Raw genomic sequence first — 16,034 nt, 5'->3', positions numbered from 1 at the left:
TTTTTTGTCGTAGAAACATTTAAAAATGTTTATTATCGATTTGATATGGGAATAAATTGCTTTAAACTTATTTGCCCCTCTTAAAACATCATTATTAGCTAAACTGATTGATTTCTTTCACCCAAAAATGCAAAAATAATTGTTTTTTTAAAGGCTGGTCCGCGAAAAAGATTTTAGTTTTAAATCAGTCCGCAGTGCGAAAAAGACTGCCGGCCTCTGGCTTAGGGCGTTAATAAAACTTACCTAAAGATTAAAATTAATCTTCTTCTTCTTTGGCTTTAAGGATGAGTAATATACGTACCTATATGGGAATCTAATTTTCAACACGTATTTAAGTAATGTTCATTACATTTACAAGAAACGGCATATTTATTGTTTTTTAAGTAGCCTAAAAAATGTTTTCGTACACGCGTACTTATATTCATTTTATTACAAACTTCCATTTAAAAAAATCATGTTAGGTTAAAAGCTTGCGTATAATGTACCTCATATCGTATTTCATGTTTTGATTTTTCTAAGGAAATCTCACTGACCGAATTAATCGGTTTTAACTAGCAGCATATCGTGTAATTATTGACAACCTGAAAATGCAAGAAGGTCACGTGACGCGTTGAAATGTAGTCACGTGGTCTTGCAAAATATGAACTCGTTAATGGGTTGATTTTAGTTTAATTTTCTTTTTTGGCGCTCGTTAGTCCATTTATGGAAATATTTTTATATTTATTTTTTTTCGATGGTAAAATTCCAAACGAGGTTCTTTTTTAGTTTCTGAATTTTATTAAAAGTTTAATCGATTACATATCCGATTTAATCTATTATGGCTAATTACCAACGCTAATGATCAATTGTTGAATCTATTATTGTTTTAATACAATGACCAAATAACGTTGCTTATGGTGAGCTGGCGAGCGCACAGTAATTCTTTGAATTTTTTCTTGAAAAAACACAAAACCTGGAAAAGTTTGTTTTTGTGTATAAATTTCTAAGAACCTAAAACCTGGTTATTTATTGAAGTGGAGGTCGTACAACATGCTAAACGTGTCTGGAGCTCTCGCCCTGAAAATGTCAGCCGAGTTCGGTTTTAATTTAGTTGTTGGCAAGTAGTACTAGTGATTTATCGTCTGTTAATAACGGCAGGCGTGTATTGTCTCTGACCCTAACAACGTGAGATAACGAGCGAAATAGTTCGATCCAATTAAAAACGTGACTCCATAAAAATGCCAGTCTAAACTTAGAACCTATTGGATCTTAATTAGGCTCGACTAAAATGGTAATATACAAGGAAGTAAGAGTATTATAAACGCCTATAAACACTGGCCTATTTTTTAGATGTTTTTGGGGTAGAATTCTGTGCTAAATTTTATATTTTTTAAATAATTAAAAAACAAAAATTTTTGTTTGTTTTAGGTCTGTTCTTTTTATATATTTCTGTTTGGAACAACGTGCATTTTTTTCTTTTTGTGCTTTTATTGGCTAATATCTTCAACACCAAAACGCATTTTTTTTTAATAAAAAGAACTATGTTTTACCTTGGCGAATGATAAGCACACCATATCGAAATTGTACAACAACGGATTTATATACAAACTTAGCAAAGAAGATGTAAAAACAGTTCAAAAAACGACCATTGCACTTTGCCCTTGCGCATATTTAGAATAAAAAGCGTATTTAGAATAAAAACGAAAAAACTAAAAGCCAAAGAAATGAAACATTGAACTTTTGTGTGGATATTTTTGTACGTTTAGCAACTAATGACAACAGCTTGATTTAAGGTGGTTTCAGTTTTCGGCATCATATTTGTAGGTTCCGCCTTTTCTCCGCTTTTCAATTCTTGCCGCCATTTCATTCTGCGATTCTGAAACCAGATTTTAACCTGAAACAGAAATGAAAATGATTAATTTTGTTGTTTTGGGTTCATTTTACGGTGATGATATTTTACCATGTCCTTAAAATGGCTACCTTAGTCTGACGCCAAATTTGGAACCAAATGAATTTATTTTTCGGTTTTAGTAACATATGATTAATATGAACTCTTGCAGTGCCCAAAAATTACGTAGTTTTTTCTCAAAATTGGCAAAATGCGGCCTAATTTTACAGTAAACGTTTCACACGTATTTTTGTTTACGTAAAAAATTTTTTGACATCGTCACTTAGCATAACTCGTGACACCCTATAAGCACAAGTCAGGTTGCTATTCCCTAAATTTGTTGACGCATGGCACGGTTAGTTAGGTATTAACCCGATTAGTTATTTGAACAATGTATAACCTAATAACGTCCCCGAATAACTTCCGCTTTCCTGTTCTTATTTGGAGATTTTCGCGGTATTAAATTACTAAAAGTTTTTACGATTATTTACGATTCCTAAAACTCTGTTAAAACACGTTTCTAAAATTATAACTTAATATTAAGTTTAAAATAGATTCCTTAACAAAAATAATAATATATTTTTTTAATTTCGCAAACTTATTGCTTACCAAAACCTATTTAACCCCATTTTGTTTACATTATATTGTAAATAAATCAATTTAAAATGAGATAGCATAATTTTAAAAAATAAATTGTTGAAAACCAAAAAAAGTTTAAGTGAGAAAATCAAATATTTACCTGTGCGTCTGTTAGTCCAAGAGCGTCGGCCAATCCTCTTCTTTCAGGTTTGGCAACATATTTCTGAACCTGAAAGCTCTTTTCTAAACCCCTTCTTTGCATTAAACTGTAAAATTAAAAAAAGGATAACTAATAAATCCTGAGCAATAATATTGAACAGTTACCAAAACAGTAATTTGTTTTAAATAGCAAATTTTGTATTTAAAGTTGGTAAAATATTTCAAGTAATTTTAGAGTAAAATTCTGACTAAAAATTACAAAAAAAATCTTCACAAACCTAAAAACTGCTCTGCTCCACTTTCTCCTCTTCTTTCCTCCACTTCTTTTGAACAATTGGGAGGAGGAAGACGCGGAGGAGTTTTGCCCCTGATCATCTTCTTTTTGGAACCCGGTCGGATCGCTCCCGGAGGAGTCGTATGCCTGCAGGGATGATCTCATCGCTGCCATAGCAACCGAAGCAACAGATGGATTCGTGTTGTAAGGATACAAAAGTTGACGGATCGCAGCTTGTTCTGTTCAAAAAATTAAAACAGTTTTTAAAAATTTATTCTGCCTTATTTCTTTATTTAACTTAGCCATTTTTTTAATTTACAATACTCTTAAATATGATTATAACTTACGACAGTTGGCGGCCATTTTCTGCCATGCTTGGAAGGGTAAATTGTTTGGCAAGGTCGGGGGTGATAGAGATGCTTGTCTTGCGTACATGGGATGAATGTATGGAATGGTGTGGAATGAACCTTAAAAAAAATAAAAGTTTATTTTATTTTGAAAATAGGAAAAATTTTTTTTTATTTATCTCGAAAGGTTTTGGAAAAACGCATTTAATTATTTGGTCAACTTTTTTTACCTTTCAAATATTGAGGTGGAATACCGAAGGGATAAGTAGTCATAGGGTCGTGGGTTGGCGCCCCGTACCTCGGCTCCCACGGGGAATTCGGACCCGTGGAGGTTTCGTCACTACTGTGAAACACGTCATCAACATCTTCGCTCAACTTTAACTTTTTAGAAAAACTGTCCTCTTTGGCCATACCCGCTATACCCTGAATAACATCGGAGATCGTTCGCTTTGTTAAACGTTCTTGTTCTATAGGCGGGGAGTTTACGGTACAGGACATCGGGCTCGAGTCGGACCTGTACGCGGGGATCGGCGATCGTTCGTTACCGCTGTCGCATCTCGCCTGTTCGTGATCCCGATTTGTATCACAAAATGGCGATTTTTTTAACGGAACGACGTCGTTTTGATAGCGCGGGGACAGGCTTCTACCCCTCAAGCGATTGTCCACGGGCAATTGAAGGTTAAGTGACTTGGGTGGGTCGGAAGATATGCGAGCAAGGACAGGGTGGTCTTGCCTGTCGGTGTTAACTTCGTTTTGTTTTGGCACCATTCTTGCAGCTTGCGACTCCTTGTAAATTTTCTGTCGATGAATGTAAAGGTCACGATATTGTCTGGCAAAAAAGTTTGACATTCTGCGTGCGGTAGCATCGTCTATTTGCTGTTTCTCGTCGATTGGGCTTGCGATTTTTGGGACCGTATTCGTTGGGGTTTGCGAGGGTGATTTTGTGACGTCATCTGTTTTTAAAATGTTGTCGATACCGAATTTTAGTTTATTAGGCGGGGATAGGTCGTTAATTGCCTCATTGACCTGTCAATCATAAAAATACGTGTTAATTATGGAACAGTGTAATGTTTTGTAATTTATTATTTATTAATTAGTGGCAAACTTTATTAAAAAGGCCTAAGAAGCAGCAACCCTGCTTTTGGTATATTTTAATGGAAATACTTTAATGTTAATGCCATACGTTTATTTTAAAACAATTTTTAAATTAAATGAAATATTTCTTTACCTTTTCATTCATATTTCTATCCTCTTTCAATTGTTGTTGCAAGTTTACAGTTTCCGTTCTAAGGTCGAGTAATTGCTTGATGGAGTAAGTTTTCCGATGTTGATCTAACAAGTTAAAATTTCTCATGTTTCGAAATTCTTCTTTATTCATGATTGAAATATCGTTTATTTATTTTTAATAATTATTAAAATAACTAAAAATAGCTAAAAAAAAATTTTTGAGTTTAATTTACAATTTAATAATTTTTTTAAACTTTTTAGCTTTAGTTTTTTTATTTATCAAGTCATTACGTTTTTTAACAAAATCAAATATATTAAGCAAAATTATTATACATAAATAAGTAAAAATCTAATAATTTTTACCTTATTACTGGTTAATAGACCCCTAATTATTTAGCTAAAGCGTTTTTAACTAAGATTTAACTAACACGCTAATTGATGTAACATGCGCAAGGTAAATTAAGTTGTGACTGACTATTAAGTGTGTTCACTTTTTGTTATATTAACCGGAAATTGCTGAAGAAGTTACACTAAACATGATATACGATATAACTGGGAACCCTTTAAACGCGGAATGGCACCAATTTGAGCCTCGATGTTATAATTGTCGTGCATAAACGCATTAACGATGTTTTAAATAAGATATTGACTAAAAGGTAGCGTTTTTTAGCTTACATAACTTTTAGTTTGAACATTTTTAATCTTATGTAATATTCAAAAAAAAAATAATTTACGAATAATTGTTTTATTAATTAGAAGTTCTCAATTTAATTTTTATATTTGTATTTTTATTTTGACTTACTTATTAGAAACTTTTGTTCAACAAAAAATATTTATAAAAAAACTAATTATTTAGACAAACGACAAATCAAGATTTTTAGTCAAAGTTCTACAAAAATAAGTTTGCTGTAATGTTATATAACACCTACACGCGCTGACTATCAACATATGACACTAGTAAAACCCAGTTAGGTCTAAATCAAAAGACTTCTTTCCTGAAAAGTATATATATATGTGCAAAAGTTATCATGTAGATGTATCCAAGTAGGATATGGGACAGAATAATTGTTCAGCAACATACTGTGCAAACTGCTCAAATCGGAAATACGTTAAAGAATGCGCAAACAAAATTATTCTAATTTATCACACGCAAGGCAATACGATCCCTTTTCGTAAGCGAGCATACGGTTGATCTGTACAAGTTAGGAAACGCAAGTGATTTGTAACCGGGCCTTAAGCCGAAAGTCTTGCGTTTCTTATGTTTGTTTAGTACTTTGTCGATTTGCCGATGATCGAACGCGGAAAGTGACAATCTCTGACAGAATCACGGAAACGCAAACCTCGTTTTCTTGTCATTCTGAGCGGATCGAATTTCGCAGCATTATTGAAATAGTTTTAAAAGTCCATATGCGACATAAGTTGGAGCGGATATACTCATTTTGTAACTAATGTTGTTTATGGTAGGCTTAATTTTTATATAATTTTATAAAACAACTATGTTCTATTCGAATGGCATGAGCTCTCGTAAAATCGAATATCTTTACATTTTCTAACTACGTAAAAATTAAGCTAATTGTCTTATTAGGAAAAGCAATTTAAGTTGTTCTTTGTTAAATATATTTCCGCGTACACAGGATATATTATGTAAATGCAAATTAAGTTTAAGAATATAATTAAAAAAGACAAGTTAAATAAGGGTATCTCATGACGAAAAATCATGTCACTCGTTCAACGATTAAGGGTGTAGTTAAACGTTTTATAATGTACCGTCTTAATTAGACTTAATTAAACATTTTTGTATATTTTATTATTCAATTACATTTACATTAGCATAAATACTATGCATAAGGGCGTTTAACCAACAGCGCTACACAGTGGCAAAAAATATAAAAATACTTGAACGTTACTATATTAATAATTAATCTTATTTAAGAATTATTCTGAAATAAAAAAATGGTCATAAGGTTATACAAACTACATAGTTGTCAAATTGTAATTTCATAGTAAAATAATGATCTCTTTAAAAGTAATATATGAAAAAAAGCAGCTATAGTTATTAGCTATTATTAGGACATAAGTTAGTTTTAAAAAATAAGTATTTTTTGTGTATTTGGCCGAAAGTAGAATAGGCTTATTCTTAAACTAAATAAAACGCTTATAGAACATCTTATTTAAATCCCTAAAAACAAGGAATTAAAATCTTAAAAAAGGCAAAAGCTTGTTTCACTAGCAAACAAAACCTTGCAGCAAAACCAAAACTACTGAAATATTTTCGGTGGCCCCAGCGGTTACTGAAGCGCGCACAATTCTCTCGCAAACTAACTCGGCAAACTTTGAGGTTGAGTCGTCATCGTCTTCAGCGCTTAAAATTGATTTGTTGGATTCGAAAGAGTCCAACTGCAAAAATAAATCCATTTTTTGCCATTGTTTTTAGGTTAAAAAAAGAATTTAATGCATTTGGTATATGCGTTAAGTTAAACATAATTTTTTGTATTATTTTTAAGACTTTTTTATTATTTTTTTATAAATTAACTTTTTTACAATATTTTTATTTAAAAAATAATTTTGAACCTCTGATATTGTCGAGTCATCGTCTCCATGGCTACTCCTAACAATGATTACTTCCTCGATTCCTCCCTCCTCCTCTTCTGTCTCCACGATACTGTGAAGATTTCGTGTTACCATGCCAACGTGCTCAGGCGTGTCGTTCGTGACGTTTTCGTCGACGTCGAGTGGCCGACCGTATGACGTCATCACTGAATTAGCGTACATGGACGGGTAGTTGTAGGATCTGCATATAATAAGGTTAAGGCATTTAACAAAAGTAAATTTTGGACGCTGTGGCGTTTTTAAATAAAAAGGTATTGCCGTTTAAATACAGCCAAAATGCTAAACTTATATTTTTTGTGTACATCTTTATTTTCAATGTGGAAATGTTGAATGCGCGACCTAAACATAGAGTAACTGTTACCCCGACCAAGTCTCGATTTGCTTGTGCCGGTTTGGGATACTATAGATTATAATTATTCGATAATTTTGCTGCTGATTAAGTGCTGACTTAGCAAGAGTTTAAACCGTTTACAACCCTTACTAAAGGGCGCTACAGAATGAGAGCAATGGGAATGGGAATTGAACCCAGGACCTCATGTGGTGTAGCAAGTGTTCTTACCACTTCACCACGCTGCCTGGTATAGTTGTGTACACAATTTAATAATTGTGATACACACATTTTGTTTGCAAGTTTTTAATATTAAATCGCCTCTAAATTAACTAAATTATAAAAAATAAAACTAGGAAAAATTACTTCCATGTTGTTTTAATGATGTAAGAAACTTCATCAATTGAAAGATGAGACCACAGGCCCTTTGTTCCCATGACAATGTACTGACTATCTTCATTAATTAAGGATGTACAAGTATGGGGGTCAGATATAACAAGTTTTTTAAGATCTGGGTCTCCATGATTACCTGCATGGAAAGACGAGATGGTTAAAACATTAAACAACTGACAAAAAATCTGGTTTAAAAAAAATTTTTTTTCATCTAAAGCCTACAAGTAAAAAACGTCTTTTGTTTATAGTTTTTTGGAAAAAATAAAACTTAAAGTTAGTTGTTATGCTAACCAAGTCCTCTTGTTGTCTCTATCGCACTGTTGACCATATTTCCAATAAGTTTTCCACCTGCTTCTTCTGCTCTTTCCACTTCTTTATTATTGTGAACATTGTGTAAATTTGTTAAGGAAAATGGCTTGTTTTTGTGCATAATGTATGCCTGTACATCACCTTTATAAAACAATATTTTGCTTAAATGTTGCAAAAATCCTAAAACAAATGGTCATTTAGTTTATTTAAAAAAATAAATACCAGTATTTCCCAAAAATAATCTTCCATTTTGAAATTTCTCATTTAAAGGAACAGAATGCTGATCTTCTTCCCCATCTATATTATAAAAATTTTATATTTATTAAAAAGCGAAACTAGGCACATTGTTCTCAGTTTATTTTAATTTAAACTGATGACTACAAGCCAATGGTTTTGTAACCTGATATTCCAAGGTACATTTTACAGAGGATTGATTTTCCTAACTAGGTTTAGGTGGAGCAAAGTTACCTTTATTGATAATGTCATTGTTTTCATCTTGAATAATACAAGTGGCGGCTGAACAACCACTCCATCTTGATCTAAATATAAAAAGATCAATAGTTTAATAATTAGGTTTGTCTTTTATTTCTTATTAGTGGGGTATACTATTTGTAATTAACTTTCAAAGATTTAAAAGTGCCTAAAAGATGTAAAATTATCCTTAATTTAGTTTTAATCCATATTCTATTATTGTCTTTGATACTTTAAGTTTTTTAAGGAATCAATTATTGATAACTTATACCTTGACATTTCTCCTATTCCACATTTTAATTGGTTGTCAGTTATTTTAAATGATTTATGTATACATTTTAAGATGATTTTATTGTCATTAATAGCTGTATTAGTATTGATTTTGCTTTCCAAATCCATTTCACTGGTTGTTGTAAAATTGTTTATTCGATTTATTAAACTTTCATTTTCAAGATCAGACCCAGCGTTGTCAGATATGTTTATTGATTTTGATTTTTCAATACATTGTTTAAGAGTTTGATGAAAATTTTGGCAACACTGTTCAGCTGCACTATTACCATTATAACCACCATAAACACCAATAAAACAAGAATTTTCTTTATCATAGTCCTCCAAATTATCTGAAGAAATGTAGTTTATTGATGACTAAATTAATTAAATTCATTCTTTGGCGCAAAACAACCTTCTTTTAAAGATAAACAAAGTTTTTATACTATTTAAATGGTCAGCAATGTTTCTTTTTAAATAAAATTTTTTACTTTGGTTTGCCAAAAATGATGGTTGGATATGAATTCGATCTTCCATATTCTTTCTAGTTTCAATATTCATTGCTTTACAAGTTCCTATTGCAAGCACACATTGTGGAAGTTGGAAATTAGAATGTGACATCACTTGTGATTGAATGTCGTTTTGCAAGTCTGAAACAATAAACTTATCTTAGTCATATTTTTTTGGAAGACCAAAACAAAACTTAATCAAGTGATTCTAGTATAAAATGGTATTAATTGTAATTTGATATGGTGAACTTGGTACATGAAGATTTACATTGTTTATATAAATCTAACTAAAACCCAATAAATCAAAAAAAAATTATCAATCATAAAAGTTTATTTTACCAATGTCCTCAACTTTTATTCCTCCTTCATTTTTACTTGCTTTTTCTATAAGTGGGTTGAGAGAATTTCTAATTGACCTTCCCCGAAGTAAATTAGATCGAACCAAATCAAATGCCTCATTAACTCTAAAGTGGTTAAAATTTTTTGGGCATTATTAACATTGCAGATATATGCATAAAAGTACAGCAATAACTTAAAAGAATATTTTTACAGCTGAATACTTTGCTTTTTTAATTATTATGATTTATAGAGTTATTTTTTCAAAAAAAGATTATGTTTCTAAATTTCAGGTTTATATTTGTGTTACAATAAAATATTAACTTACTTGTTCACTCGTCGTAACAAATCATTCTGGTTTCCCTTAAATCGTGAAACAAGTTTCTTGATTATTAATCTTCTTCTCCGTAAAAGAATATTGACATCTGCTGGTCCATTAGCACCTAAAAATAAACCTTTGTTTAAATATTATTGTTAAAACATGAATTTACAAGTAAAATGTAAAGTACAAAATATTTTGCTCTCTTTGTTTCCTGGTTACTTTTTGGTTCACATCAAAAAAGGTTAATGCTAATTATTAAAGTTAGATTTTAAAAATAAAAACTGTAACCATTATGTAGATCATATATTTTCTTAAATTGGTACAACCTTCTTTATATTTGAGAACCTTTAATGCATTGTGATGTCGCTGGTGATCAGCCAATGAGAATGCAGGAACAGTGTTTTTACACATTGAGCATTTTAGTGATAAATCTATAGCCTGGGCCGAAGCCATTTTGGCAAATATTTTAGTTGTCTATTCTCTATGACAAACAAACAATCACCGTTTATTATACAAATAAATAAAACATCATTAACACAAAAAAATTTAAGTTAGTTTTATGGCTTTAGCGAATAAATATTTTGTAAATTAACACTATTGTACTTTAGTGTTATTACAGGTAATCTCATATTTGTGCGGCAGTAACCAAACTACTATTAAATTAGGTTTCTAAATGACAGTGAACATTTAAACAATTTGTTTTACATATATACAGTATGGTGGTATAATATGATATGAAAAACATAATTAACAAGAGACAGTAACAATTTTTATTACAAGATATACACAAAAAAATGCATGGATGACAGTGAAAATCTTAACTACAGTTTGCAGAGTGGCTACATGATTATCTTGATTGATTATCTCCAAGCTTCCACAGATATGTTGCGACTGTATTGCGGGAAAGTGTCACGGTATCGACTGTACACATTTGCTGGTATTGGCTTCTGTGCATATTGATCTAGCTTGGGTTCTTGCTGCAAAGTGTATTTCCAGGATTGGCTAATCTGTGGCTTTAGGTATCTGACAGAATATCCACTAAATCTGAAATGCTTTGGGTCATATTCTGGCAGTTTGAATTCACCAGAAGCTGATATAAATTTTGACCAATCATCTTTTGTGACACTTAACATGTAGCGATTTTTTGTTGGTGCAGTATGGCTAACCCCAGCAGGATAATTAGGGACTATTCTCTGCAAAGAACGGCCTGTAGTGGTGATCCCAGCCCCAGAAAAAGGACGACGTGCATTATGGAAAAAGCTAGAATTGGCTTCATCAAAATCTTTGGGGCCACATGTTGTTGTGGTCCTGCAGTGTTTTTCTGGAAGCTTCTGTGTGGCTGTGTCCATATCCATTCTTCGAAGGCTGGGCAGTCTTGGGTGATACAAACCTTCCTTCACAGAGGCCAGCATGACTCGGCGAAAAGGAGGAGTGTTGTAGTCGGCATGATATTGCAAATGAGCATTTGGATGTGGTTTGTTTGAGGAATCCATGATTAAACTATCCTAGGTTAATACAAAACTGCCTGACCACTATACAGCCCTAAATCAGTAAATATAAATCAATAAATTTTTAATCTTTTTTTGAAAAATATCATTATTTTAAAAGGAAATGATTCAAATTATGAAACTCCGTTCTGTCTCGTGCCTGATAAGAAATTTTATAGTTTACATACTTTAAAGTTTTTTTGTCTTAGTTTTAATCTTTCTTCGCCTAATCATAAACTAAAGGGGGGTAGTTATTTAGTCATCTACATGCAATTTTTAACTGATATGGCAATATTAAGTTTGTTGGGGGTAAAATGATCCTGCACGTTTTTCTTGTCTGATTTTCGTTTTTCATATCTAGCTTTCAGCTTTTAATTTAAACAAGGGCGTTTGTTTTTACCTAAAACATAAATTATCTTACCTCCTTTCTTTGTTTCTAATAGAAACACGCACCATGTAACTGGATAGTTTGTATTAAACGAATTCGTTAAACGTTGTATCTGTAAACATTTCTCTTTATTTTGCCAAGGACATATTTTATTGAGCCTATTTACCTTTTTCTCGCGCGTAACATGTTACTATAGAGACCAGTGCTACCAATCTCTTTTTATGTTTTTTTGTAGACTTACCAATTTTCTCGTAAATAAAAGTTGTATTGCCCTTTGTTATAGTCAGAGTTGTTACATTCTTAAAAAAATTGACATTAAAAATACTTTAATTTTAATTGATGTTTATTCCTTGTTAATTAAAGCACATAGGTAACGTACCGTAATTTAACGACAGACATTAGTTAGGTCAAATTACAATAATTTTAGTTAAACATAGTTTAACTAAACACTTTAGGCGGTAATAGTGTTATGGAGCATATACAGCATAAACTCGGGGGCGTCAGCTGGGACCATGTGTCCTGCTTTCAGAACCCACCAAAATTCAAAGTTGTCAGATTTCTTTGAGTAGCCACCGGTGTCTTGACCTAAATTTATACACCAAAGGTTTAATATTCTATGTTTATATAGTTTTAGTCAATCTTATGCATTAGGAATTTAGACCTACCTGTGTATGCGTACTCCGGAGTCCAATCTTTTGCCATAAAGTCGTTAAGTCCGGCCCAGTTCATTTTTTTGAGCCACAATTCTTGCCCTAAACAAGTATTACTATTTAACTGCAAAACTTTATATACACAAGAAACTCATCTAGTAAACAATTTATACCTGGAGTATCCACGATAAGATCAAGATGTCCGTTATACACAACAACCTTCATGCCAGTCTCAATCAACTGCTCGACTATAAATTACATAAAAGTTTAGCCAAATGTAGTTTTCTATTACGATGCTAAATGCATTTAGTGAACTATAATATTTTAAAGAGTTTGTTTGGGGTGTGATATAATAACGACCTGTTTCTATTTCTGGTTTCATAAAATCTCCTTGCTGAGCGCTGAAGACATCACCAGATTGACCACCCCAGGTAACGGAAGCGGGTATTTCCAGAAATTGTTTCACTTCAGTGTTCATCAACACAGTTAAAGGGTCGGCTGCGTATGCAGCAACGTTAGTCATATATCCAGCCACTAAAAAACAATTTTGTTTATTAAATTTTGATCTTTTATCTATTAAAGATAAAAATACAATTCGCTAAAACTTAGTAAGATCAATCTTTAACATTTTTTTAATGTTAACTATTGCATTTTTCCCTTTAAAAACTTACTTAATTCTTCGGGGACAACTCCTGTTAAATTTCCTGTCATACGTGACGTGGTGTCGTGGTGAGGGAACAAGATGTTGTAGAAATCAACATTGTCAGTTTTTTGCATAATCTGTTAACAAAGAGGATACAACCAATAACCTTAGGGTTCACATCTACAAGACACCTTAGCTGTTTATAAGTGTTATTATTTGCATAATTTTTTTACAAAAAATAAATACGTACTACAATTTCGGTCATGGTCCATAAATTTGTTGCCTTCTTCCATTCTCCGTTATCCACCGCTTTCTGTGTAGCTGCTGCTGCGTTGTTAACTGCTAATAATCCAGCATCGTCAAGCAAACCCTAAGATTTAAAAACAATATCTTTTGTTACGCAATATTCACGAACAGCGTTCGATTTCAGCAGGGTATGTAGATGAACGTAGAAGCAATTTGTTAATGACAAGGTTAAGGTGCTTGTTGTATTTTTTTCTTCCTAAGCTTTTTATTACTTAGTTTAGCAAGGCATTTGAAAATTTGTGGTTGTAAAAGACAACGCAGTGCTGACGTAGTTTGTGAATAAACAATGACATGTAAATTAATTATCAGTTACAAATATAGCAATATTACCCAACACAATATATATATATATATATATATAACAGTTCATCTAAAGGCCACACGTACATTGTATTGTTCTTTTGTGTGCTAGAATATTAATGTTTTAAAAAAAACAATATTAGGATACGAAGTCGCGCAAATGTGGTCAATACTTACAGTGTGATATAGATAAGGCCCCCACGTGTTTACTGAATCCATGGGAGACGTCCAGCTGTCGCCTAACCCAACTCCTTTTAAGTTAATGTTCATTGTACCAGCTTCGACTTCCTGTAATTGTTTACAAGCTGTATTAACTAACTTGTTATAAACACATTAGAAACCTCAGTTATTTATTGATGTTATTAAACCTTGGTAATTTCCAAAGCTGTTGCAGCTGCCATTTTTCCTCCATACGATTCACAGAAAATGTAAAAAGGATTTGTCTAAATTATACTTGTTTTGTTACTTTTAAAACAGCCATAAAATTATTTATAAAAATTTTATTGTAATTTTTTAAAGAAGTCTTACGATAAGTTCTGGGTGTTTATCATAGAATCCTTTAAGTAATGCAACCATGTCTTCAGCAATTTGTTGAATATCGGTCGTGTAGGCATTGCTGTTGCTTACATAACTAAACGTATATGCATTTTTGTTATCACATAAGTTTCTTAATATAACAATATGATATATAACCACTTGTATCTATTAAAGAAAAACTAAACCCAACGAAATTTTCAGGCACAAATTAAATATAATTTATTGTACAAAATTTAACTTAGCACATAACAAATATAAAAAAATAACAGTGACCTGTATCCTGAGCCAACTGGATTGTCAACAAACAAAACATGAGCAACCCCAGTCCAAGAACTCTCTCTTCTGTTTAGGTTCAAATCCAAAGGTCCAAGTTCTTCAAAGTTTCCGTAACCTGTTCCAGATGCTCCGGGACCACCCTGGATAAAATAAAAAAACAAAGTTGCTGTATAATGGTCTTGTAGATATAACTAATGGTCCTGTAGATTAAGGAAAGACAGCCTTGAAATTTATAACATATACACAAATTTTTTTTTTTTTTTTTTGTATATCTCTTTATCCTCGATGTGGGAAAGTCGAATGCGCGACTTAAACATAGAGTAACATCAGTTACTCCGACCCAGTCTCGAGTTGCCTGTGGCAGTTTGGGATATTATAGATTATAATTGCCCGGTAATTATACTGCTGAGTAAGTGCTGGCTCAGCAGGAGTTCATACCGTTTATAGCGCCTTACTCAAGTGCACTACAGCATGAGATCAGTGGGAATTGAACCCACGACCCCATGTGTGGTGTAGCAAGTGTTCTTACCACTACACTACGCTGCCGGTCAAATGTTTACCTGCAACCAAACAACAACTGGTATAGGATCAATAGTGGTAAGAAAGGGTGGTTGGTATGTGGGATCCTGGTAAAAAAGCCACCAGAACATATGAGCGTCTTGTCGTACGTCTACGTAACCCCAGTCAGATTTCACATCTTCTAGACTACCGCGAGGCGTTTGCAATGGCGTTGCCCTGCATATTCCTAGATATATTGGAGAGTTAAAATTTTGTTAAATTTTAAGTTAATAATAAACAACATAATAAGCCATTTACCCAACAACAAGAGTGCTAACAAACACCTAATTAACATTATTCTCTTTAAGTCAAAAACAATTTCTTATTTCTAAAATAAAAAAAATACAGGCTATAATTATTTAATATTTCTTGTGCACTTTTATTTAAGCAACTGAGCGCAATGTCTAAACGTATTTTAATATATAAGACTTTAAACAAATATTTACAGTTGATTATATCACATGTTAAGGTGCTATTTAGTATAAGTAATTAAATAATTTAAATTGATAAATTCATGGCACATATTATTTTTTAAAGATCTATTTGTAAAATTCAAATAGTATTTTAAAATTTAAAACAAAAATTTATTTATGTTTTATTTATTTTTAATAGAGAAGAGGGGTGACGAATTAAATGCAATATAAGTAAAATAAAAAGTGTGGGACTTTGTATTAAGACATGAGTTCGCATAAAGCCCATATTCTTCTCACAAACTGTGCGAAAAAGGACAACCGAATTCACAGTAGATTTTTAAAAACCTCACGCCGTTTTATTGTAATTAGCTAGTATTCTCAGAAATATACGCAGCTGTGCTGCATACAGGGAATCTATGCGACTACTGTGTTTATTACATATAGTAATTGCCTTAAAAATAGAAAAAAAGCTTTTTTT

At 32.2% G+C, this 16,034-nt stretch overlaps 3 protein-coding genes across 3 annotated transcripts; all 3 read right to left on the bottom strand.

The window, feature by feature from the left end:
- Window positions 1-6,160: 6,160 nt before the first annotated feature.
- LOC145749632 (protein phosphatase 2C-like domain-containing protein 1) lies at window positions 6,161-10,473 on the bottom strand. The gene is made up of 11 exons (XM_082565456.1): window positions 10,325-10,473; window positions 10,005-10,119; window positions 9,680-9,804; window positions 9,323-9,481; window positions 8,836-9,184; window positions 8,562-8,632; window positions 8,316-8,390; window positions 8,076-8,234; window positions 7,758-7,920; window positions 7,025-7,244; window positions 6,161-6,850 (listed from the first exon to the last, which is right to left on the bottom strand). Exons 1-11 carry the CDS (start codon window positions 10,449-10,451, stop codon window positions 6,680-6,682), a joined length of 1,734 nt encoding a protein of 577 aa, XP_082421582.1. The 5' UTR covers window positions 10,452-10,473; the 3' UTR covers window positions 6,161-6,679.
- Window positions 10,474-10,495: 22 nt separating this feature from the next.
- LOC145749633 (sperm microtubule inner protein 8-like) lies at window positions 10,496-11,536 on the bottom strand. The gene has a single exon (XM_082565457.1). It carries the CDS (start codon window positions 11,489-11,491, stop codon window positions 10,859-10,861), a length of 633 nt encoding a protein of 210 aa, XP_082421583.1. The 5' UTR covers window positions 11,492-11,536; the 3' UTR covers window positions 10,496-10,858.
- A 788-nt stretch (window positions 11,537-12,324) lies between these two features.
- LOC145749991 (retinoid-inducible serine carboxypeptidase-like) lies at window positions 12,325-15,438 on the bottom strand. The gene is made up of 12 exons (XM_082565894.1): window positions 15,402-15,438; window positions 15,146-15,330; window positions 14,583-14,725; window positions 14,301-14,403; window positions 14,141-14,215; window positions 13,950-14,060; window positions 13,417-13,536; window positions 13,195-13,303; window positions 12,884-13,057; window positions 12,697-12,771; window positions 12,539-12,625; window positions 12,325-12,458 (listed from the first exon to the last, which is right to left on the bottom strand). The coding sequence occupies exons 1-12, from the start codon at window positions 15,436-15,438 to the stop codon at window positions 12,325-12,327; spliced, it is 1,353 nt and encodes a 450-aa protein (XP_082422020.1).
- Between the last annotated feature and the right edge of the window lie 596 nt (window positions 15,439-16,034).

Source organism: Corella eumyota, chromosome 4 (genome assembly GCF_963082875.1).
Source record: "Corella eumyota chromosome 4, kaCorEumy4.1, whole genome shotgun sequence".
In the NCBI taxonomy this organism is placed as follows: Eukaryota; Metazoa; Chordata; class Ascidiacea; order Phlebobranchia; family Corellidae; genus Corella; species Corella eumyota.
The sequence above is the reverse complement of the archived record's forward strand: the minus strand, read 5'-3'. Positions and strand labels throughout refer to the sequence as shown.